The sequence below is a fragment of the Typopeltis vanoorti genome, chromosome 11 (assembly GCF_054136105.1).
Source record: "Typopeltis vanoorti isolate ZY-2024b chromosome 11, IOZ_Tvanoo_1.0, whole genome shotgun sequence".
In the NCBI taxonomy this organism is placed as follows: domain Eukaryota; kingdom Metazoa; phylum Arthropoda; class Arachnida; order Uropygi; family Thelyphonidae; genus Typopeltis; species Typopeltis vanoorti.
In genome coordinates this window covers 105,329,224-105,356,430 of record NC_143559.1, presented here as the reverse complement: position 1 = coordinate 105,356,430, position 27,207 = coordinate 105,329,224, and the positions used below count along the sequence as shown (strand labels likewise).

The 27,207-nt window shown below is 35.0% G+C and overlaps 1 protein-coding gene across 1 annotated transcript in view; it reads left to right on the top strand.

Moving 5' to 3' along the window:
- The window catches only part of LOC150101905 (uncharacterized), a 284,552-nt gene that overhangs the window by 238,255 nt on the left and 19,090 nt on the right, over positions 1-27,207 (top strand). The window contains exons 10-11 of the mRNA XM_090399927.1: positions 1,796-1,826; positions 19,362-19,501. Coding sequence (XP_090256053.1) covers positions 1,796-1,826; positions 19,362-19,501 — 171 coding nt within the window. The remainder of the gene's footprint in view (positions 1-1,795; positions 1,827-19,361; positions 19,502-27,207) is intronic.

Here is a 27,207-nt window from a genome sequence, read left to right as displayed (position 1 = left end):
CTTGTTCCCCTTTCTCAAGTCATAAAACGTGCAAGTGCAATTGCGGGCGTATCGGGGTCGACTGTTAAAAGAATTCGTAGGGAATCAAAAGGTGAAGGTAAGCCAAAATTTAAATCTCCTTAAAAAAAAAAAAAAAAAAAAGCGCCAGAGTAAAACCATCGAAACCGTAGCTTTGAATGATTTTGATGTAGACGTTATAAGAAGAGCTATTCACGAATTTTACGTATTCGAGAAAAGAGTGCCAACTGTTCCGAAATTGATTCCTGTGCTTAAAGAAAAAATTAATTTTCCTTGGAAAAGAGAAACTTTAAGGAAAATACTTCATGAAATCGGATTTTGTTTTAAAAAGTCCCAGAATAAAAGGAAACTTATCATGGAGCGAAGTGACATTGTTTTATGTAGAACGTAGTATTTGCACGTATTAACACTCTACGTACATTTTTCCAACTGTTATACAAGCAAAATAGTTACACTTTAAAAACAACAATGTTCGTAAAAGAAAAGCTAAATTTTCCAACCTGTAATAATAAACAAACTCAGTTTGTTTATTATTACCTCCCAGAAGACAGACTGATTACCCTATTATCGGAATGGATTCTCCTTTTTCTGACATGCGCAGTAGTTTCGAGGGACCTCAAATCGGTGGGCGAACTATATTAGCCCTTGCTTATAAATTTAGTGAGTATATATTGTTATGCTGCTCTTACCCACAAAAGGTTAGTTGTGTGCTTATAGTACACTTTTTACAGTAGGCAGGCTAAAGATTTTTTTTTTCTATTTTTATCAATTTTATATAATTTTTGTAATATTTTTATTTTTTTCCTCTCAGTAGCTTGTTCTAGAGACTAAACATGGAACTTTTTCAAGCCACTTCAGGCCTCCATTAAGCAGGGAAGTGGTCTCACACTAGGTAATGAAAATTCATCTCGCAGCCTGTTAGTTGTAGAATGGGTATGCTAACCATTCAATCAATCAGGTCAGCATATACAAGTACCAAATGGCCAATTTATTAGGTATATTCCCCTGTCATTTAGAGCACTTTAATCATTTATACATATGAAGTATTACATTCATAATCCTTATTGTAGATATTCTAGTAAATAGCTGCTGTTTCTAAAAAATTGATATCAAGAGCTATAATGAAATTAAAGCAATGAAATACAGTAGGACCCCCGTATCCGCGGTCAACCCCAGTCCAAAGATATTAATATACAAAAGGCCAACTTACGAAACTTTCATAGTCTCTACAAGCATTCAGCTTTGAAATAATGTTGGATCTAATATCCACTTTGTTTATGTAATTTTACGTCGTCGAAATGAAGCTGTATGGCTCTTTCTTTTAGTAATAGACAGTTCGGCTGATCGCAGAGGTTGTCCAACACCAGGGCAACTCGTTGCAGAGGTGGAGAAAGCTACACATACCTGAGGTTACTAAGATTCCATTTACGTTCAGATAACTTTATTACAGTATGTTGTTATAATTGTTCTGTTTTATTATTAGTTATTGTTGTTAATCTCTTACTGTGCATAATTTATAAATTAAACTTTGTCATAAGTATTTATGTATAGGAAAAAACATAGTATATATAGGGTTCGCTACTATCTGCAGAAGACGATGGAACCAAACCCCGTGGATACGGGGGGCCTACTGTACTTTAAAATGTATTAATTTTTCAGGCATAAGGTAAATTAACTTTTTTTAAAAAAAATATTCCTTAGTTCTTGCTTAATTTACAACAGGAATGATGTGTCCAGTGTTTCACAAGATGGTTTCTTTTCTTCCATGACTTTGCAGCTGGAGAGCAGCAGTACATCTTCAAATCCAGGTATTGCTTGTGTAGGTATTAATAACAAATATTTCCCTTTAGAGGGAAATGACATTTTTTTCCCCATTTAGATTTTGTTATAAAAATTTAGTGAGCATATACAGTACACCAAGTGGCCAATTTATTAGGTATGTACCCCTGTCATCCACAAAAATCCAATACCCTCTCAGAGATGGTTGTTGCAAGCTGTCAAGCTACTACAAGGTGTCCCAAAATTCACGCAAGAAGTAATTTTGATAGAAAATACAAGTTTTTAATTAAAAATTGTAATTTCTTATTGATTCATAAAGTATACAGTATAGGGTTATGCATGGAATAGCATATCGGGTAAATGGCCTCCATGGCTTTGCTGGCACATATGCACTCTTTTGTTGAAATTTTCGTTGACCATTTTGCATAAATGTGGCTGAATTTCGTTGATACAGCACTCAATTTCCTCCTTCAAGGCGTGGGTGGTCGTGGGCTTGCTGGCATAAACCTTAGACTTCAAAAAACCCCAAAGAAAAAAGTCCACCGGCGTTAAGTCACATGATCTGGGCAGCCAATTCTGATCACCAAAATGGGAAATTGCATGACCAGGAAATGACTCATACAGTAATTGAATTGTTTCTCGGGCTGCATGGCATGTGGCACCGTCTTGTTGAAACCACATGTCGTCCACATCCATATCTTGCAATTTAGGCACAAAAAACTGGATTAGCATGTCGCGATAGCGAGCACCATTAACTGTTATTGCCTTACCAGCCGCATTTTCGAAGAAGAATGGACCGATGATACCTCCAGCCCAAAATCCGCACCAAACAGTGACACGTTGTGGATGCATTTGTTTCTCAACAATCACTCGTGGATTTTCTGAACCCCAAATGCGACAATTTTGTTGATTAACGAAGCCATCAAGATGAAAATGAGCCTCATCGCTGAAGATGATTTTGTTCGAAAAATAAGCATCCACTTGTTGTTGTTCCATAATCCATGAAAATGCGTTGTTCTTTCGTGTAGCGCTCCATTTTTAATAACCCTGAACTGTCAGCTGTCACGCTGTCTTTTTTTCTCGTTGGCAACACTTTACCGCACAAATGGCGCTAAATTTAAATCTTACGTGAATTTTGGGACACCCTGTATATGTGTATGCATACATACACACTTAACTGTGTTATGCATACAATTCATTGTGATAACGAGACCACGGAACTACCTAATTGAATTTGAGTACAGAATGATAGTAACATGGAAACATTTATTCATGGAAACTGATGCCCTCTTGGGTTGTGGTCAGAGATAACAGGCTATTGAATGTAACAGAGATCATGGTCTGAATAGATAGACCTTCAGTCAAATGGCAGTGCACTACAGCAGTGATATCCAAATATTTAAAAGGTTCCTGTGATAACTATAAAACAAAATTACACAATAGCCACAGTAATTTTGTTGTTTTATAATTATAGTTTTAGTACGAAATATCTGAACTTTAATGAAACTACAAATATTTCATACCGAAAATAACAGTACATCATCAGTGTGTAGTAACAACAAGCAAATCAGAGAACAGAATACAAGGTACATACAACAATTAGTTTAATCAATCAAAAAAGGTTTCTGCATGCTAGAAATTAATATTAATAAATAATATTAAAACTTATTAATTTTTATGACTATATAAGCCTATTTTTCTCTAGGAGTACCTTTTATGATATCATTGGCTTTTTATCAAAATTATTCCTTCCTTATATTCTTCATGTATCTATATCTTTAAAAAAAACCAGTAGTGTCCTAAAAATTGAGTGAAAAGCCAATGGCATCATAAAAGGAGTACTCCCTAAAGAAAAATAGGCTATAAAGCCATATATTCATTTAGAGGAGTAACGTGGGAAATTTTCCAGAAATAATATCTACAATATTAAAATTGTTTTTGATGTTTACATAAAATAAGAATTTCCCAAACTTTTTTTTGGGGGGGGGGGGGGGGACAATCATTCTGATTACGTACCAATGTAAAAGGACTTCAGAGCTTTCTTTGAAAAGGCATTCAGGTATTGTATGGGATGAAGCTTGCTTCTTCTAAAGTTCCTTTTCCATTAGCCTAACTTGAATCAGAATGATTCTCTCTCTCTCAAAAGTTTGGGAGATTCTTATTTTATGTAAACATCAAAAAATAGTTTGAATATTATTTATTAATATTAATTTGTAGCATGTGGAAACTACTTTTAATTGATAAACTAGTTGTTGTTGTATGCACCTTGTATTCCTGTTATTTGGTTTGATTTGCTTAAATGGAAAAAGTGGTCGTTGTTGGAGACCTCAATAGCAGAGTAGGAAATGAATATCACCAGGCATATAGGAACATTTTGAGAAAATTTGGAGAAAAGGGCAAAGCTAATAATAATGGTAGATATTTGCTGGACTTCTGCTCAGGACATGGACTAGTCATTACTAACATCATGTTTCAACATGAAGATGTGCACACTTTCACATGGAGAGAAGATACAAGAAATAAGAACAGCCGCATTGACTACATCATTGTTGATAGTGATATCTTCATGCTCACTCAGGATACAAGAGCGTACAGATGATTTGAAATTGGAAGTGACCATTACATAGTACTAAGCAGGATAAAAATGTATATCACAATGAAAAGAACAGTATGTAAGAAAGTCTTAAAAAATAATTAAAGTTGAGCAGCTTTAACAGGTAAATTGTAGACTCAACTATGCAAACGTTATTGAAGAAAAAAAATGAAACAAATTGAAAAACCAGAACCAAACCTTGGAGTCTCAGTGGCAAACTCTGAAGAAGACATTGATTGATTCAGCTAGAGAGGTATGTGGTGAAGTTGTATGCAAGGATAGAAAAATAACTCCATGGTGGACACAAGAAGTTAAAGAAGCAATCTGGAAAAAGAAGAAACCACACCAAAAGTTTCTAGCAAATAAGTCAACAGATGCTCTAAAAGAATACAGTGAAAAATGTAAGAGAGCTAAGCTATGTGTAAAAGTAGCTAAACAAGTCATTGGAAGACTTTGGTAAGAGTATAGAAAATAAATATCAGCAAGGTGGCAAAATGTTCTGGAGGCTATTGAAGAAGCTTAGAAATGGAGGAAAGAGTACTGTAAAAGGAATCAAAGATAATAAAGGTGACATGAAAACATTCGAAAATAAAGCACTTGATCAAAGACTAGGGTCTACATGTGTGAGGGATATGATAAAAATTAGAGGAGTGAACAGATGGCATCAATGGCAGAATCCTATTAAAAATTAAACACATTAGAAAGGAACTTGACATTATTAGCATTCAAGAATGTGTCAGCAGAGCTAATCTAAGGTGGTGTGGCCACTTAAATAGGGGTGGGGAAAGGTTAGCGAAACAGGTGTTTGATGCCAAGGTGGCAAGAAGGAGACCCAGAGGAAGACCAAGGTCTAGGTGGATTGATTCACTCAGAATTGTCTTAAAAGAATGAAATGTTAGATTTGACAATATCAGAGAGCTTACAAGTAATAGACTTATTTGGACGAAAATTGTGAATAGAAGATTAATAATAATATAAACTTAATCATGTAGTGCTGTCATAGTAACTTGAACACCCCTTTGGGGTATGTATCAGGAAATTGATGGTGATGATGATTTGCTTGTTGTTTCTACACATTAATGATGTACTGTTATTTTCTGTACAAAATATCTGTACTGTCATTAAAGTTTATTACTGTGGTTATCATGTAATTTTTTTGTTTAATAGCGATCTGTAAAGGAGTATAATCCTAGTTCTGGTTTTTATTGGCACTGTAGTGTGGACCATGTCACAAGGCATGTTTATTTAGGAATGGTTCCAAGAGCATGAGAATAACTTGATCATACTTAGTTGGCCCTCTCATTCACTGAATTCTCAACACTTTGATTGAACATTTTTTAGATGAGGTTGGGTGAGCTGTTCATGATGGATTTATTGCTTTCTAGCCTGAGGAAACTGCAGATTATAACAGAGTCTACATGGACAGCAGCTTTGTGAACACCTTTTGACATCTCCAAGAGGTGTAAATCTCATTCTGCTATGGGTTGAGAGTTCTGAAATGAATTCTGTGCTGAAATGAATATTACTTATTAGATCAGTATGCCCAAGAAACTACTCACTGTATATTTCTTTAATTCTTTCTTCCCAACCTTCATAATTCATGATAATAAAGCAGTGTGTTTGGCATTACCTTGTAAAAAAAAATAATTAACTGATTGTAGTATCATTTTCTTTTTCAATTTTTTTCAATTTTTTTATTATTACTTTATAATAGCTTATTTTAACCTCACGACTTCTATATAATATATTTTTACAGAAAAAAAAAATAGATGGATTCTTCTGATGAGAATGTTTCTCTCCAAATTGGTTCATTTTAGGTATTACTACAGTGGAGATTGTTCACTTTACATTATTAGATGCAGAGGCAGGTGGAAGGAGTGGTTAGTCGACTCTGTTACAAGCTTTCATAACAGTTGACTGTACTCCTTCTCCTCCAGGCCTAATAATTTAAGATGGACAATCTTAACTGCAATAATATATAAAATTTAATGAAACCATTTCATTTAAATAGAAACATTCTCATTAGAAGGATCCATGCCAAGTTTAGGGAATTGTATTGTGTCTGTTTTGGCATGGGCCAAGAATTTTCATTTGGAGCTGTTTAGGTTTAGTGGTATTAAACACACCACAAGAAAAAAATAAGATATTTGTTTATGTAACTGCTAATATTTTGCTGAAGTATAAACAACTTGTCTAGCAGTAACAATCAAGTAACAGGCATAAGAAAAAGAACTAACATTGTATTTAATACCTAATGTTAGATTAGTGCTTAAGTATCAAAGCTATATAACTGAGAGGAGACCTCCACATAGCCTTTAAAGGAATGTGGAGAACCGACCAGGGCTTCTGACATAATCCCCAATCCTCACTTTCTCATGGTGCTCATTGTTAGGTATCTACCTGGATAATGAACGGATGAGGATGGGCTGGCAATTTGAGATTTAGCCAACAAAATTGTATTCTTATTGGCTTAAACCAAATTTCAAATGATGGTACAACATGACAGAATTTCATGTCAGCTGGGGCTTTGCCCAGTTAAACAAGGGTCCCTGTTCTTTTCACCAGTGAACCAGGGCAAACAGCAAAAAGTCAGCTACTGGAACAAATCCTAAAACCCATCCCAACTCAACATCACCAGAGTTCAAGATTGGTACTATCAACATAAGAAGACTGAATGGCAAAGAAATGGAGCTAGCTGAGAAATTGGATAAGTACCAGATCGACATAATGGAGGTGACTGAAACAAAAAAAGCAAAAACTGGTGAGATCTTTCTGAGCAATAAATACAAAATGTTATATTCAGGCAATGACAATCAAGGAAAAAGAAGGAGTAGCCATAGTATTCAACACTAAATATGAGGCTAATCTTCTTGAATGGCAGGCAGTCTCAAGTAAAGTGATGTAGGCAAATATGAGAGTGGGGAACTGGACTATGAGACTTATTTGCGCCTATGGTCCCACAGAAGGTTCTACTAAGGTAGAAGTGGAGGAGTTTTTCAAGGCTTTAGAAAAAGCAACTGACACAATGAAAAAGGAAAAGTTGGTCCTTGTTGGGGATCTAAAGTGCAGAGTAGGAAATGATTGTCAGACATACAAAAATATTTTGGGAAAATTTGGAGAAAAGAGCAAAGTTAATAATAATGGCAAATATCTGTTGGATTTCTGCTCAGGACATGGACTGGTTATTACTAACACAATGTTCCAACATAAAAATGTGCACAAAAGAGAGAAGAGGCAAGGAATAAGAAACGTCTCATTAACTATGTTATTGTTGATAGTGATGTTTTCTCCCTGGTGCAGGACACCAGAGTTTACAGAGGATCTGAAATTGGAAGTGATCACCATTTAGCCTTGAGCAGGATAAAATTGAATTTCATAATGAAAAATATAACATGTAAGAAAGTTTTAAAGCGAATAAAAGGAATACATATCCATACTTGAAGTAGAAAAAGCCATCAAAAGCCTGAAATGTGGAAAAGCAGCGGGAGTAGATGATATTCAACCAGAAATGCTCAAGTATGGAGGTATAAAAGTCTTACAGTGGCTGCGCTGTATAGTTCAGAAGGCCTGGACAGAGAGACGAATTCCAGATGATTGGAGTAGAGCTCTCATAGTACCCATATATAAAAAGGGAAATAAAACTGAATGTGAGAATTGCAGCAGTATTTTTCTACTGAGTGTTCCTGGTAAGATATATGCAAGTATAATTGAGAAACGGTTGAGAAGGATTGTGGAAGAGAAACTTGGTGAAGAACAAGCCAGATTCAGACCAAATAGAGTTTGTGAGGATCAGATTTTCACCTTACGACAGATAGTTGAGAAATCATGGGACTATAACAAAGATCTGTATTTAAGTTTTGTCCATCTGGAAAAGGCATATGACAAAGTGCCAAGAGAGAGAGAAGCTATTCAATGCACTACAGTTATATGATGTCAATGGGGCATTATATCAAGCAATACTTAGTTTTTATTTGAGTTGTAAGTCAGCAGTTAGAATTGAAGAAAGTATAGGAAGGTGGTTTAACTCCCCCAACCAGCCATGACGTTTATAGACATCTAGATAAATCTTTATACGCTCTAAAACCCATTGAATAACATGGATAAGAAGTTCAATTTGGTGTCACTATTTCATCCACATTGGCCGGTACGGAGGTTAATGTTAAATCTGGTCTCAGTCGAGAATGTACATTATCCCCTCTGTTATTCATTATCTATATGGATCACATTATGAAGGAGAGTGGTATTAAATCTGATATCAAGATTGGAGATGTTAATCTCAACTGTTTGCTTTATGCAGATGATGTTGTACTCCTAAATTAAATCCACTACAAGTCTGCAAGATTCCCTGACTAAATTGAATAACTGTTGTAATATTATGGTATGAAGGTTAGCATTAAAAAGATAAAGGCAGAAACATTGAAAATATCAACTACATTGTGAATGGAGAACCTATAGAACAAGTAAAGCATTTGATCTACTAAGCACAATTTTTATTGAAGATGGTAAATTAATTATGGAAATAGAAAACAGAATCAGCAAAGCTGGTATCGTGGGAAGTCAATTGAATAAATTCATATGGAATAAGAAAGAAATTAGTCGGAACACTAAATTAGCTGTATACAAGACTGTGTTCAAACCAATTTTAATTTATGGATCTGAGAGCTGGGTCAGAAGTAAAACACTTTACCAAAGACTAGGGACTGCAGATATGAGAGTCCTGAGAAAGATTAGGCGCATGAACAGATGGCATCAGTGGCAGTATCATATTAATAACGAGGATATTAGGAAAGAACTTGACATTGTCAGCATCCAGGAATGCATTAGCAGAGCTAATCTCAGGTGGTATGGTCACTTAAATAGAATGGGAGAGGAAAGATTAGCAAAACAAGTGTTCTCTGTCAGGTGGGCAGGAAGAAGACCCAGAGGAAGACCAAGATATAGGTGGATTGATGCAGTAAAAAGTGCCTTAGAAGACAGAAATATAAGATCTGATAATATTGGAGTCTTGACAGGTAAGAGACTGATTTGAAGGAAAATTGTAGATAGTAAGTTAGTAATGATATAACCTCTTGAGGGTATATATCAGGAATTTGATGATGTTAGATTAGAAGGTGTCAAGATTTTTTGGTAAATTAATGCAGCCATACTTATTATTTGAGGTTTGGGGAATATTTCATTGTGACTACTGACACCAGTAGTAGTAGTCTCTAAGACTTATAACTTCTATTTTAGTTTTCTTCATTTAATCCTGTGTAACAGGGTTGTCCAAAGCAAGCATGGGTTGCTATTCATGACTTTCCATAACAGTAGTAGCAAATATATTTCTTGTGTTTCTAAGACAGGTGTTAACATATCTTCCTGTCTTCCTTACAGACATAGGGCAGTACTTAATGCACTCCTGTACATGATAGAGGATAAAGTTTGTGAAATGAATGAACGGTGCTAGTGTGGTTTGTATGAAGATTATTTATTATTCTATTCCAGTGTTCTGTGCTCTGGATATAGAGAATAGGAATAGTTTGGTTTCAGTGTTGTGTATTTGTTTGGGGGGAGGGGAGGTATGGAGCAAATCAGTATTTTTCTATTTTATAATGGTTGTAGTATTAGTTGCATCCCCTAAAAAAGTTCAAACTAAATTAGTTTTCAAATAAATTGTTTAAATATTTTAGCTACTACATTGTATTGACGAATGATGATGACAAATAAAAAAAAAAAATAACAAACAGAGCACAAAAGTATTGTGAATGAAATAAAAAGATACAGATGGAAGTAGATTGGCGGTGTATTGAGAATAGGCAGAGGAGAAATTCAAAGGGAGCTCTTATATGGAAAAAGTAGGGAGGGTAAAAAGGTAGAGGAAGAAGGTCTAAACCAAGTTGGTGATGAATGACAAAAAAAGAAAGATGGCTGATGGAATGGGGGGGGGGGATCTGTAAAGAAAGAGAGAGTGAGACATAATTAGCTGCAAAAGTTGTTTCTCTCCTACTTGGTAAGTAGGAGAGAAACATCTCATGTGCCATGAAGAAGATAGGAAGGCAGTAGCTGTTGACTAAAATGTATGGCAAAGGTTAAATTCTGTCGAAAGATATAGCATGATTGATACTTACACAACATCAATCATGCTATCTCCCCCACCAGTGATCTTTCTTTTTTTGCCATTCCTTAGACCTTCAGCTTTCTTTTTTACTTTTACTTTTTTCCCTTCTTTCTTTTTTTAGTTATTTTTATTTAGCATACATGCAGATTATTTTACATGGAAAAGGTCTTAACACAGCTACACTCAAACTACAGTCTAAAGCTATACAGACTATAAAGCTATGTTTTCTATTCTTTCCCAAACACATTAGATGTATTTTTAATGAATTATGAATTCAAAAATCAATATCCTAAAATACACTAAATAAGAATAATTCAGATATATTTGGGAGGAAGTGAGACTATTAAATTAAGAGTCTCTGTTAGTTGAAAACATTGGAAAACAGATGTAATATCAGAGCCTAATCATGTTGTCTGAATTTTTAATAATATGACTTTTTGATTTAGTTAAATCAAAAAATTTTTTTACAAAAGAAGGGGAGTTGTTTGGAGGACAAATGATTTTGCTAACTACTTAGCAAATTTGGAAAGTAGGACTGTCTGATCTTTTTGGGGTTTCATGAATTAGAGATGGTTTATCATGATGATTTCTTTAAAGATTTGTTAATAAGATTTGACCAAGACTAACTTTTGTCAATAACTAAACAGGTTTGAGGATGAGTAGTAATGGTTGGAATCTTGATCTGTAATCTGATACGTAGTGAAATTTTAGATCATCATACATATTTTGTATTCATTTTGAGTCATTAAGTGTCATTTTCAGCTTTAGTTATAATAATCTTCCTATTGTTGTGTGTGTGATTTAAAAAAAAATAATAATAATAAACAGTATTTCTTTCTGTGAAATGTTGCTTTCCTTTGAAGTTCGGATTTAGTCAGTATTGGCTACATCCAAGCAAATGTTATTGGCCATTATGGAAGGTAGATTGTAGAACCTTCATCCATTATTCATCATTATTTCTAATTTGTGTTAGCAAAGCTATGACCTCAACTAAGAATGTCGAGGGCTTTTTCTGTTAAGAATGATATGATGATGATGTGAATTTCACAACCTAATCTTGACATAGTTGCCATTGACTTGTACTGTGAGCGAATTTCAAATTTTGAAGTTGTTTGTGATCTTAAGATGCTGTTTTGAAATTCAATGAAGTATTAGCAGTTTAATAAACATTTATTTTATTCATTTATTGGTAAATGAATATTCATAAACATTTATTGGTGTTATGCTTTATATAGCTAAAACTGAGATGAATAGAGAGCTTGTTATGAAGAATGTTTGCTAAAGTGAGATTCAGCTATATAGGAGCACATATATCTGTCTCCTGCACAAAAATATGTAGGAATACTGATCCCCCATGCATTCCTACGACAGCACATAACTGTCTGTGATAACGCCAATTGTCAGACTATTCAAAGAAGAATTAACTATTATTCATTGGTGATAATGATGCTAATCTCTCATTAACATAGCAACCATCAGGAGTCTTTACATGAAATAGAATATTTACACGTAGTACTTTAAAGTGGTTTTTCATTATTGTCCTAGTATATGAGGAGGAGTTTACCAAGCATAAGAAGTTAAAAATATACATTAAACCTAGTGAGAAAAGATTTCTTTCCTCTTTTGAGTAAATCGGACTGCACATCATCACATCATATCTAAATATCATGTGCTAATGTAAATGGTCTTCATGGACAATTTTTAGATAAATTGAGTTTGGTTAGAGTGAAGGTGATAATATATGATCCTTTGAGCTTCAATTTAAATGATTTTTACTATTATCATTATTCCTAAAAACTTTCTAATTACATTTCAAAAAAAAAAAAAATTATATAGATCAGGCGTGGCCAACTTCATTCTATACGAGGGCCAATATATGATGAGTGATAGCATCACGGGCCGCACACTTTCAGACAGAACTTAAATAAAAATAAACTCTGCATTTTTTCAAGGCAATAGTTATATGTATTGAATTACTATATTTGTTAAATCATTTTACTACTGGGAGAACAATATAAAATACTTGATTGATTTAAATATGTTGTTAAATTAAATTTAATTACATATTTCTGGTTTTTACATGTAACACAACTTAATAAGAACACTGTTGGCGTTCATGTGCGGCAACAAGTTCATCCAAGTCGATTTTCAGCAATGATGACGATATTCATAACAAATCCTGAAGGTGGTCATCAGTCAGTTGGCTTCTTTGTGATGATTTAACTGCCCTCATAGTTGAGAAAGTGCATTCCCATATGTATGTGCTTCCAAACATAGATGCAATTCTCAAGCTGAAATCATTCAATGCAGGATATTTTTGGAAAGACTTTTAATAGAATTATATTGATCAAGTGCATATAATAAACAACTATTTTATACCAACTAGTTTCACCAACTAAGGCTGTTGGCATCTTCAGGGTACATAACTGATGTAAGGCACTTAAGTAAAAAACTGTTACAAACTATAATCAACCGATTCCAATTATATTAAACAAAGAACAGAATGCGTACGATACATGCATAGAGCATGCATAATATCACTTGTTGTTATTTAGGAATGTTCTATAGTTGGCACTATAATTCAGTTCTGGCAAGTTGAAAGATCTGATAAGGGTCTTCCAGATCACAGGCAAGATTAGTCCTTGGTTCCTGTTAAGGTTTTGTATACAGCGGGCAACTGTTGTGGCCTCCTTAAAAATTCGGAAGCAGAAGTCCTCCTCCATGTAAGGAATTGTGCTTCTATCCCACTCTATGGTATGGTTCGTTCTTGAGAAATGAAAAGCTAACCCCGATTTTTCTTCTCTGTTATTATTGACGTCACCTATGTGTTCTTTTTGCCTAATTTTAAGGCTCCTTGAAGTTTGGCCAATGTAATTCAAGCCGCACAAGCAGGGTATGTTATAAACTCCAGCATATTTGGAGAAAGGATGGCTATCTTTTGGAGATCTTAAGAATTGTCTAATCGTTTCTGTGGGTTTAAAGGCCACTCTTATTTTATGTGGTCTAAGGAGTCTAGCAATCTTATTGGAAACTCTCCTTAAGTATGGAATGACGATGGTAGAAATATAATATATATCATCTTGTTGTCTTTATCGGGGTTCAGAGAAAAGTATCTTGTGGACGAGTCTTCGAGGAAATCCATTCATGGTAAGGTTTTTTAAGGAGGCCACAACAGTTGCCCGCTATATACAAAACCTTAACAGGAACTAAGGACTAATCTTGCCCCGTGATCTGGAAGACCCTTATCAGATCCTTCAACTCGCCAGAACTGAATTATAGTGCCAACTATAGAATGTTCCTAAATAACAAGTGATATCATGCATGCTCTATGCATGTATTGTACGCGCTCTGTTCTTTGTTTAATATAATTGGAATCGGTTGATTATAGTTTGTAACAGTTTTTTACTTTTTAGTGCCTTACATCAGTTATGTACCCTGAAGATGCCAACAGCCTTACTCGGTGAAACTAGTTGGTATAACATAGTTGTTTATTATATGCACTTGATCAATATCCCATTAAAAGTCTTTCCAGAACTTTTTGGTCAAGAAAATTAAACGTTTTTTAAGGATATTTTTCCCTTGGTACCAGTTTCCAAAAGTCAATGCCTATCTCCACCCTTAACTGGAAAAAGGGATCACTTTGAAGGTCACACAACTCCAATTGAATAGTGTCATGCTGCTCTGAAATGTTGCATTTCATTAGGTTGTTAAATAATGTCAGTTGTAGCCACATGTCACTGAAGTCAGGAAATCGTTTACTGAATTGCTCCAAAAGGTCTAACATTGGCACAGAAAACTTGAAAGCAATGTCATGGCTCTCCTCCATCAACTCCCTGCAGGAAGGGAAATGTACCAAGTTTCCTTTAACTAGGGTGAATTTAAAAACCTTCAGTCGACTTATATACCCATCTAGGTGTATAACTAAATTTTCAACATCTAAATCTGAGATTGTTTGGTTACATCCTTGTAACTTCACGTTGAATTCATTCATTCATGTGGTGTGTGATGTCTGTTAGAAAGGCAAGTAAGCTGTTAAAATGAGGATCACATAGTTTTGTGATTAGTTCTTTGTTTGTCTTCTCGTGTTCCTCTAAAAACTATTTTATTTCCTTTCTCAAAGCAAAAAACCGTTTCAAATACTTCCCTCTGCTTAGCCAACGTATTACAACACTAAATCGTTATATTCTGTCTCCATTTCTGTTAGAAAAGAAAGAACCTTGCGGTGTGTCAAGGCCCGATTTCCACCCTTAATTAGATTCACACACTTCATTACAGTTTTCATATCCTCTATCTCCAGAATTTTACCACACAGAGCCTCCTGATGTATAATGCAGTGCAATACAGGGATTGACTCCAGCCTTCCTTATTAAGCCAACTAAACCTGTTTGAGTACCACACATTGATTTGGCACCATCTGTCACGATAGTTGTGAGATTGTTGATGTCACCAGTACCATTTACAACCTTCATAACTACATCATAAATGTCTTGACCTTTGGCTGTGTTATGCAATGATTCAAATGCTAGTAGCTCTTCATTAATAACAAAGTCTTTGGAAACAGTTCGAATGAAAATTAGAAGTTGAGCTATATCTGTTATGTCAGTTGATTCATCCAGAGCCAATGAGAAGTAAGCTGAATTTGTAATAATACTTTTTAATTTATTTAATATGCGAGAACCTATTTCCTCGACTCTTTTTGTTACAGTTTGTTTTGATATTGGGATGCTTTCAAATTCACTGGCAATTTTATCATCCCCAAATGCACATGCCATATTCAGAGAACAGTGTTTTATAAATTCACCATCAGATAATGAATTTTCTTTGCTTTTGCTATCTCTGCACTTACAACAAACGATGCCAAGAGTGAGTTTTTTTGTATTGATGTTGGTTTAGTAAAAATAGATTTCTGAGCACTAACCTTTCTCTTCAAATTACATACAATTTTAGTACGTACTTGTGATCAGTGGGGATTATGCGGATTGGTATTTAGCGGCATGGTGCTGTATGTAGTGGCGTTTGAGGTTATATTCCTTGTGCACAGACAACGCTTGCAAACACACAAGGTACTGTGGTTTGTTGTCATTATTGTTTATAAATAGAAATTCATTTTCCCATTTCTCCTGAAATGGCCAGTTTTCTTCACAGATCTTATGTTTCTTACTCATAGTACACAAAGGCTGAAGTAACTGACCAGGGGAAACAAACTGCAACAATAACACTGTTAAGTGTGAAACTGAGTCTCTGGAACCAGAGCAGAGCAAGTGACTTTCAATGATGCATTACTATGGAGTGCATAGAAATCTACCACTCCCACTACTACAACTTGCACAGAGAAGCAGTAGATTTTATAAATTGAGATTTATAATCTTTTTAAAGCAATTTTGATTTTGTGTTTAGAATATAAATTGTTTCCGTCATCAGAAATAATGCATATAACTAGTATATCAATCAGAAAATCTGCAGTAGAAACTAACAGCTAAATTGAAAATACATATAATTTAATATAGTTTTTATCCTGCCATGGACCGCATGCGGCTCGCGGGCCTGCTGTTGGCCACCTATGATATATATTATGCAAAAAAAAATAAAAAATCCTGTAATGCCTTTTTATTCTCCAAAGAAATTAGGTACTCTTTTAGCCCTAACTCTTTTGGAAATGAGAGAATAGCCAGTCGGCAGCTACTACCATCACGTGATTCTGAACCCTAACACTCATATTAATTAAAAATTATAATAACGGAATTAACTCACGTAAAATATTATTTATTAGTATAATTTTTGCCTGAGTATCACAGGCATCTTCAGTACATTTATAAAGCTAATTAAATAATAACTGACAATTCCAAAAGGCGCCACCTAAGTAGCTAATGTAAGATAACTAAAAAGGTCAATAAATTTCAGAACATGCCATCATCACTAGACATAAAGTTCATTGGAACAAGATAAGAGTCCTTCATAAAAGCCGATTCCTCGTGGAACGACTTTATAAAGAAACGTGAAACTTTACTTCACTCTCCTAACTTAAACAGATCTGATGGTTTACGTCTATTCCCTTTATGGTAGATAGTGCTTTATAAATCAGCCAATCCTTCCAACTTTTTATTGGGTGTGTGTGTGTGTGTGTGTATATATATATATATATATATATATATATATATATGACAGAATGATCATTGACTCGATTAACATACATAGTTTTATGAAGAATTAAATGACTAGAACCGAGATTTAAGTAAAAAGGTTTTAATATAAACACACTACTAGTTTCGGCCTGTAACAGCCTTCTTCAGGTGACATTATAAAAGAAGAAAAAACACTAAACATTGAGGGTTAAAAGACTATGAACAACATAGAGAGTCTTTATACATAATTAGCATGAAAACGTTGTAGTTGAAGCTGTTCTTTCATTTGTTGCATTGTTGGGAGAGTGCGTGCTTGCTGCATCACGTGAACGCCAGTACATGATTACAGCTGAATGACTATCTGGGAGGGTGTAGCTTAAGTTGTTATTTAGATGAACAGGATTGAAGATGATTTCTCTAGATTCCACAATTTTTCTCTCTACTTCGTCACTGCAACGGAAGATGTTAGTAGATTTTTCCCAGCAGACTTTGTGACTTTGGTTATCATCATTAGGATTAGCCGAGAAAAGGATATGACTTGATAATGCACTCACTCGCTGTCTCTTGTAAGTAATGTCTCTCATGTGTTCTTCCATATGCATTTCGACAGATTTGTCTGTCTGCCCAAAATAAGGAATATCGCAGTCACATAATATTTTATATACACCAGGGTATTTGAGTTGATGATGACAAGGTTTTGGGTGGCTAATTAAGGAACGGATCTTTGGAAGTGGAGTGAACAAGGTTCTGATATTGTATTTTCGTAGAACTTTTGCTAATTTATGTGAAACAGTACTTATGTAAGGAATAGATATATTGCCTTTGAATCTATTTGTTTCTTCTGAGTGATGTCTAGGAGGATTAAGAAGGAATTTGTCAATGATTTGCTTGGAATATCCATTAATTTCGAAAGAAGTTTTCAGATGGTTTATTTCTGTAAGAAGTTCATTTGGGTCATCAAGAAGAGAATGGGCTCTATATCCCAAGGTGGAAATTATTCCAAGCTTATGAGGAGGGAAATGATGGGACTGACTGTGCAGATATCTGTTGGTATGTGTGGGCTTTCTATATATCAATATTTTTAGTTTACCAGAAGAGTCAGTTTGACATCAAGAAAAGGCAAGGAATTATCCGTTTCAAGCTCAGCAGTAAACTTAATACTTTGATGTTGGTTATTGAGATGTTCGAGGAAAACCATAAGGGATTCATGTCCATGGCTCCAAACAATGAAGACATCATCCGCATAACGTTTCCAAACTTTAGGAGTTAAAATAAAGGAAGAGATAGCCTTGGTTTCAAAATCTTCTAAGTAAATATTTGCAAGAATAGGAGATAAAGGATTACCCATAGCCAGTCCATGATTTTGTTTGTATATATTATCTTGAAATTTGATGTAACCGGACCTGATGCAATGTGTAAGTTATCCAAAAAAAATGTTAGCCTTGCTTACACATTGCATCAGGTCCGGTTATTTCAAATTTCAAGATAATATATACAAACAAAATCATGGACTGGCTATGGGTAATCCTTTATCTCCTGTTCTTGCAAATATTTACTTAGAAGATTTTGAAACCGAGGCTATCTCTTCCTTTATTTTAACACCTAAAGTTTGGAAACGTTATGTGGATGATGTCTTCATTGTTTGGAGCCATGGACATGAATCCCTTATGGTTTTCCTCAAACATCTCAATAGCCGACATCAAAGTATTAAGTTTTAACTCTGTCGAAATGCGTATGGAAGAACACATGAGAGACATTACTTACAAGAGACAGCGAGTGAGTGCATTATCAAGTCATATCCTTTTCTCGGCTAATCCTAATGATGATAATAATCATTCAGCTGTAATCATGTACTGGCATTCACGTGATGCAGCGAGCACGCACTCTCCCAACAATGCAACAAATGAAAGAACAGCTTCAAATACAACTACAACGTTTTCATGCTAATTATGTATAAAGACTCTCTATGTTGTTCATAGTCTTTTAACCCTCAATGTTTAGTGTTTTTTCTTCTTTTATAATGTCACCTGAAGAAGGCTGTTACAGGCCGAAACTAGTAGTGTGTTTATATTAAAACCTTTTTACTTAAATCTCGGTTCTAGTCATTTAATTCTTCATAAATATATATATATATATATATATTTTTTTTTTTTTTTTTAAGTTAGGAAATTTATTGACCTTTTTAGTTATCTTACATTAGCTACTTAGGCAGTTCCTTTTGGAATTGTCAGTTATTGTTTAATTAGCTTTATAAATGTACTGAAGATGCCTGTGATACTCAGGCGAAAATTATGCTAATAAATAATATTTTATGTGAGTTAATTCTGCTATTATAATTTTTAATTCGTATGTCTACTGACAGTATTTCCTTATTAAAACGAACACTCATTGTTGTGAAGTAGTGCAGGTTCTACAGGTGATTTTTCTAAGATGTAGAGTTAAGAGCTTGTTTCCAGAAGAAACCCTTCATACTTGTGCAAAAGATTGCCTGACTCTGGAACCAACTTAAAAAAAAATAGTCTAGAAAAAATTCCTTTAGTTAATAACCAGAATCAAACTTATAATGATCTTTCTTCTGGTAATCAAGTATTAGTGCAAGAAATGTTGCCACTATATGAAGTTTCAGTAGAATCTTATTTCCTTCCCTTTTTTTTTGCGACAAAGAATATTTTTCTATCGTTATTTAATTAGTTATTATTTTCTCTCAAATACCAGAATTTTCTCTTTGATATATATTTTTCCCCCTCTGTAGTCCTCCAATTCAACATGGGAGTCCGTAGCTACCCACAGAGTGTCACTGAATTCTGGCAGCAGGTGGCAGCACTGAGAAGACTAGGAGGGAATGATTGGTTGCGATTATTTAATCAAATGTGGAAGGAGAACAAAACAGTGGTAACATTTGTTTTTATATATTAATTTAAAATATTTTTCATCATAAACCAGTGCATGGAATTGTCAATTCAAAGATTAATCATCTCTCAAGTTTGAGAAGTCTTCACTTAGTACTTTTATTTGGTTTCTGAAAAATTGAGAGGATTATCATTCCCCCTTGGTTAACCAGGAAGAATTATAAGAAGTGGTGGTGGTTTTTTCACTTCAGTCATTTCTGACCCTAGGTGACCTTGTAGGCATTGCCCATAAAGTGTTCCTAGTGAGATTTTTACAGGGTAGTTTACCATTGCTTTCACCACCACCACTGTCCAAATTTTATCCAGGCTTGAGACTGGCATATGGCAGTGACGTATTCATGACTGTAATCCATGTGTGTTCACTGGGCTGGTTTACCTATTCTGGGGGATGAAAAACCCAAGCTTCCAGGTAGTAGGGTTTTTTTTTCACCTGGAATGGTATGAGACTGGCTAACTCACCTTTCGTCAAAAGAGACCAAAGGTGAGTTAGCCAGTCTAAAGGTTCCCCATGACATTGACAGGAATCAAACCCAAGTCTTTCCAACCAAAGGGCTTCATCTTACTGACTGAGCGGAAGCTCAAAGAAGTACTGTAATGCAAATAAGGTTTATTTGTGGTACAAATTATGTGACAAATTCAAGTTAATGAATTTGCAAAATGAGGTATATTTTGATGCTTTAAACAGAGAAGCAGGAATAGCCAGTATTGAACAAAGAGACTACTATCTGTAAACTGCAAAGCCATACTATCTGTGATACAGAACTGCCACCAAACTTCAAGTACTAAACAGCAAATCCCAAGAAAATCATTATTACTACCATAGAAAATTCCTCTTATTTATATATAAGCAAATCCAGAAACACAATCTCAACATATTCTAAGATACTGAATACAAACATTTGCAACGTAGGTTGTGAAATCGAAGTGTTATATACAACGTAAAGTGCTAAACAAAAACATACAAAAATATATTGGGAAAATTTGGAGAAAAGAGCAAAGTTAATAATAATGGCAAATATCTGTTGGATTTCTGCTCAGGACATGGACTGGTTATTACTAACACCATGTTCCAACATAAAAATGTGCACAAATTCACGTGGAGAGAAGAGGCAAGAAATAAAAAAAAGTCTCATTGACTATGCTATTTTTGATAGTGATGTTTTCTCCCTGGTGCAGGACACCAGAGCGTACAGAGGATTTCAAATTGGGAGGGATCACTATTTAGTCTTGAGCAGGATAAAATTGAATTTCATATTGAAAAGAATAACATGTAAGAAAGTTTTAAAGCGAATAAAAGTTGAGCAGCTCCCAGATGTGAACTGTAGACTAAAATACACAAAGATTATTGAAGAAACAATGAAAGAGTTTGAGAACAGGAATCAAATCTTGGAGATTCAGTGGCAGGCCCTGAAGAAAACACTAATTGATTCAGCCAGAGAGGCATGTGGTGAGGTTGTCTGCAAGGATAGAAAAATCAGAACTCCATGCTGGACACAGGAAGTTAAAGAGGCAGTGATGGAAAAGAAGAAAGCATATCAAAAGTTCCTGACAAATAATTCAGCTTGTGCTCTTAGAGAATACAGAGACAAATGTAAGAAAGCTAAACACTGTGTAAAACTAGCTAAACAAAAGTCATGGGAGGACTTTGGCAAGAGCATAGAAAATAAATATGAAGAAGGTGGCAAAATATTTTGGAGGTTATTGAAGAAGCTTATAAATGGAGGAAAGAGTACTGTAAAAGGAGTTAGAGATGATAAAGGTGACATGAAAACGGGAGAAAAAGATATCCTTGAAGTATGGAGTAATTACTTCAAAAAATTGCTAAATGAAGCAAGCAGTGATGGCACAGTGGTAAAAAACACTCAACAGGCATACAATCAGGAATACATATCCATACTTGAAGTAGAAAAAGCCATCAAAGGCTTGAAATGTGGAAAGGCAGCAGGAGTAGATGATATTCGACCAGAAATGCTGAAGTATGGTGGTATAAGAGTCTTACAGTGGCTGCACTGCATAGTTCAGAAAGCCTGGACAGAGGGACGAATTCCCGATGATTGGAGTAGAGCTCTCATAGTACCCATATATAAAAAGGGAAATAAAACTGAATGTGAGAATTACAGAGGTATTTCCCTACTGAGTGTTCCTGGCAAGATCTATGCAAGTATACTTGAGAAATGGTTGAGAAGAATTGTGGAAGAAAAGCTTGGTTAAGAACATGCTGGATTCCGGCCAAATAGAGACTGTCAGGATCAGATCTTCACTTTACGACAAATAGTGGAGAAATCATGGGAATATAACAAAGATCTCTATTTGAGTTTTGTAGATCTAGAAAAAGCATATGATAAAGTGCCAAGAGAGAAGCTGTTCAATACGCTACAGTTATATGGTGTCAATGGAGCATTATATCAAGCAATACTTAGTCTTTATTTGAGTTGTAAGTCAGCAGTTAGAATTGAAGGAAGTACAGGAAGATGATTTAATGTTAAATCTGCTGTTAGACAAGGATGTACATTATCCCCTCTGTTATTCATTATCTATATGGATCACATTATGAAGGAAAGTGGTATTAAACATGATATCAAAATTGGAGATGTTAATGTCAGCTCTTTGCTTTATGCAGACGATGTTATACTTATCAATAAATCCACTACAAGTCTGCAAGATTCCTTGACTAAATTGAATAACTGTTGTAATAGATATGGTATGAAGGTCAGCAATAAAAAGACAATGAAAATAGGCAGAATCATGGAAAATGTCAACTGCATTGTGAATGGAGAACCTGTGGAACAAGTAAAACATTTCACCTACTTAGGCACGATTTTTACTGAAGATGGTAAATTAAATATAGAAATAGATAACAGAATCAGCAAAGCTGGTATGGTGGGAAGTCAATTGAATAAATTCATATTGAATAAGAGAGAAATTAGTCGGAACACTAAATTAGCTGTGTACAAGATAGTGTTCAAACCAGTTTTAACTTATGTATCTGAGAGCTGGGTCAGAAGTAAAACACTTGACCAAAGACTAGAGACCACAGATATGAGAGTCCTGAGAAATATTAGAGGCATGAACAGATGGCATCAATGGCAATATCATATTAAAAATGAGGATATTAGGAAAGAACTTGACATTGTCAGCATCCAGGAATGCAATGCATTAGCAGAGCTAATCTCAGTTGATATGTTCATTTAAACAGAATGGACGAGGAAAGATTGTCAAAACAAGTGTTCTCTGCCAGGTTGGCAGGAAAATGACCCAGAGGAAGACCAAGATATAGGTGGTTTGATAGGGTACAAAGTGGCTTAGAGGATAGAAATATAAGATCTGATAATATTGGCGTCTTGACAAGTAACAGACTGATCTTGAAGAAAATTGTAGATAAGCAGTTAGTAATGATGTAAATTTTTCATGTAATACTATCATATCCTGTACACCCCTTGAGGGTACATGGCAGGAATTTGATGATGATGATGATGATTAGTGCCAGAAAGAGTCCAGTTCTATTTATATTGAGTCAACCTGATGAACCTCTTATTTTAATTAATGTAAGTTTCATAGTTTATGCACGTAATAAAAATTAGATAGAATTTATTCAAAAACTTCAATATATTTCGTCCAACATTATGTGGATATCGTCATAGAGATGGACCATTAAGTTCACTCCAAAGATGAATCAAAATGATCAGTCATAAATCATATGTATATTAACTTGTGTCATGGTCGCAGCTGATATATGTAATATTACACTATTAGAATTCAAAGGAACAGTTGTAGTAAGTTGTGTAAATTAAAAATAAACTTATGAACAATTGCTAGTGATCACTTCCCAAAACTTGGATATTGGCGTACAGTCTGATCGGTTCAGGTTTATTAAACAATATAACAATGGTATAATTCCTCCCACACCTACACACACACAAAAAAAAAAAATAATAATAATACTACAAAACCAGAAACTCTCAAAATATATCAAAACTAAAACTATCAACTAGATATTTCATCCATTTTATTTTTTTCATTATTTCATACACAAAACACAGGCCTGCAGTAGAATAATCTGAAATATTACATAATTGACTTAATCCATTATAGGATTTCTCTGCTGAACCCTTCATCATGGAACCAGAATCCAGTTCAATAAAATCAGATCATCATCATCATCATCAAATTCCTGCCATGTACACTCAAGGGGTGTACAGGATATGACAGTACCACATGAAAAAATTACATCATTACTAACTTCCTATCTACAATTTTCCTCCAAATCAGTCTGTTACTTGTCAAGACTCCAACATTATCAGATCTTATATTTCTATCGTCTAAGGCACTTTGTACCGTATCAATCCACCTATATCTTGGTCTTCCTCTGGGTCGTTTTCCTGCCAACCTGGCAGAGAACACTTGTTTTGCTAATCTTTCCTCTCCCATTCTATTTAAGTGACCATACCATCTGAGATTAGCTCTGCTAACGCATTCCTGGATGCTGACAATGTCAAGTTCTTTCCTAATATCCTCATTTTTAATATGATATTGCCATTGATGCCATCTGTTCACGCCTCTAATCTTTCTCAGGACTCTCATATCTGCGGTCTCTAGTCTTTGGTCAAGTGTTTTACTTCTGACCAACCTCTCAGATCCATAAGTTAAAATTGGTTTGAACACAGTCTTGTATACAGCTAATTTAGTGTTCTGACTAATTTCTTTCTTATTCCATATGAATTTATTCAATTGACTTCCCACGATACCAGCTTTGCTGATTCTGTTGTCTATTTCTATATTTAGTTTACCATCTTCAGTAAAAATTGTGCCTAAGTAGCTGAAATGTTTTACTTGTTCCACAGGTTCTCCATTCACAACACAGTTGACATTTTCCATGATTCTGCCTATTTTCATTGTCTTTTTATTGCTGACCTTCATACCATAGCTATTACAACAGTTATTCAATTTAGTCAAGGAATCTTGCAGACTTGTAGTGGATTTATTGATAAGTATAACATCGTCTGCATAAAGCAAAGAGCTGACATTAACATCTCCAATTTTGATATCAGGTTTAATACCACATTCCTTCATAATGTGATCCATATAGATAATGAATAACAGAGGGGATAATGTACATCCTTGTCTCATACCAGATTTAACATTAAACCATCTTCCTGTACTTCCTTCAATTCTAACAGCCGACTCACAACTCAAATAAAGACTAAGTATTGCTTGATATAATGCCCCATTGACACCATATAACTGCAGCGTATTGAATAGCTTCTCTCTTGGCACCTTGTCATATGCCTTTTCCAAATCGACAAAACTTAAATACAGATATTTGTTATATTCCCATGCTTTCTCGACTATTTGTCATAAAGTGAAGATCTGATCCTGACAGCCTCTATTTGGCCTGAATCCAGCTTGTTCTTCACCAAGCTTTTCTTCCACAATTCTTCTCAACCATTTCTCAAGTATACTTGCATAGATCTTGCCAGGAACACTCAGTAGGGAAATACCTCTGTAATTCTCACATTCAGTTTTATTTCCCTTTTTATATATGGGTACTATGAGAGCTCTACTCCAATCATCGGGAATTCGTCCCTCTGTCCAGGCTTTCTGAACTATGCAGTGCAGCCACTGTAAGACTCTTATACCACCATACTTCAGCATTTCTGGTCGAATATCATCTACTCCTGCTGCCTTTCCACATTTCAAGCCTTTGATGGCTTTTTCTACTTCAAGTATGGATATGTATTCCTGACTGCATGCCTGGTCAGTGTTTTTTATCACTGTGCTGTCATCACTGCTTGTTTCATTTAGCAGTTTTTCAAAGTAATTACTCCATACTTCAAGGATATCTTTTTCTCCTGTTTTCATTTCACCTTTATCATCTCTAATTCCTTTTACAGCACTCTTTCCTCCATTCCTAAGCTTCTTCAACAACCTCCAGAATATTTTGCCACCTTCTTGATATTTATTTTCTATATTCTTGCCAAAGTCCTCCCATGACTTTTGTTTAGCTAGTTTTACACACTGTTTAGCTTTCTTACATTTGTCTCTGTATTCTGTAAGAGTAAAAGCTGACTTATTTGCCAGGAACTTTTGATATGCTTTCTTCTTTTCCTTCACTGCCTCTTTAACTTCCTGTGTCCACCAGGGAGTTCTGATTTTTTTATCTTTGCACACAACCTCACCACATGCCTCTCTGGCAGAATCAATCAATGTTTCCTTCAGAGTTTGCCACTGAATCTCCAAGGTTTGATTCCTGTTCTCAAACTCTTTCATTTTCTTTTCAATAATATTTCTGTATTTTAGTCTACAGTTTACATCTGAGAGCTGCTCAACTTTTATTCGCTTTAAAACTTTCTTACATGTTATTCTTTTCAATATGAAATTCAATTTTATCCTGCTCAAGACTAAATAGTGATCACTTCCAATTTCAAATCCTCTGTACACTCTGGTGTCCTGCACCAGGGAGAAAACATCACTATCAACAATAACATAGTCAATGAGACTTTTCTTATTCCTAGCCTCTTCTCTCCATGTGAATTTGTGCACATTTTTATGTTGGAACATGGTGTTAGTAATAACCAGTCCATGTCCTGAGCAGAAATCCAACAGATATTTGCCATTATTATTAGCTTTGCTCTTTTCTCCAAATTTTCCCAAAATATTTTTGTATGTCTCACAATCATTTCCTTCTCTACTATTTAGATCCCCAACAAGGACCAACTTTTCCTTTTTCATTGTGTCAGTTGCTTTTTCTAAAGCCTCAAAAAATTCCCCCACTTCTACCTTAGTAGAACCTTCTGTGGGACCATAGGCACAAATAAGTTTCATTGTCCAGTTCCCCATTCTCATATTTGCCCACATTACTCTACTTGAGACTGACTGCCATTCAAGAAGATTAGCCTCGTATTTTGTGTTGAATACTATGGCTACTCCTTCTTTTCCTTGATTGTTATTGCCTGAATATAACATTTTGTATTTATTGCTCAGAAAGATCTCACCAGTTTTGGTCTTTTTTGTTTCAGTAACCCCTATTATGTCGATCTGGTACTTATCTAATTCCTCAGCTAGCTCCATTTCTTTGCCATTCAGGCTTCTTACGTTGATAGTACCGATCTTTAACTCTGGTGATGTTGAGTTGGGGTTTGTTTTCAGATTTGTTCCAGTAGCTGACTTTTCGCTGTTCGCCCTGGTTCCCTGGCGAAAACAACGGGGGCCTTGTTTAACCGGGCGACTCCCCAGCCGGCATGAAATTTTGTCATGTTGTACCATCATTTTTTATTTTGGTTTAACCAATAAGAATACAATTTGGTCGGCTAAATCCCAAATTGCCAGCCCATCCTCGTTCGTTCAGTATCAAAGTAGATACCCAACAGGGTGCACCACGAGAAGGTGAGGATTGGACATTAGGTCAGAAGCCCTGGTCGGTTCTCCGCATTCCTTTAAAGGCTATGTGGAGGTCTCCTCTCAGTTATACAGCTTTGACCCTTAAGCACCCTATAAAAATCAGATGATAACACATAATATCACCAATATAGAACAGCACAAATCAAATATAAACAACTATACAAACATAGACCAAATCACAATGTTATCAGTTTTTACCATTAAAAATACTAGAAAGCTGTTATCCAAATACATCATGCGAACTAATTTACAAAATCACTTTCTGTATTTGTTGCCAGAAATTATAGAATT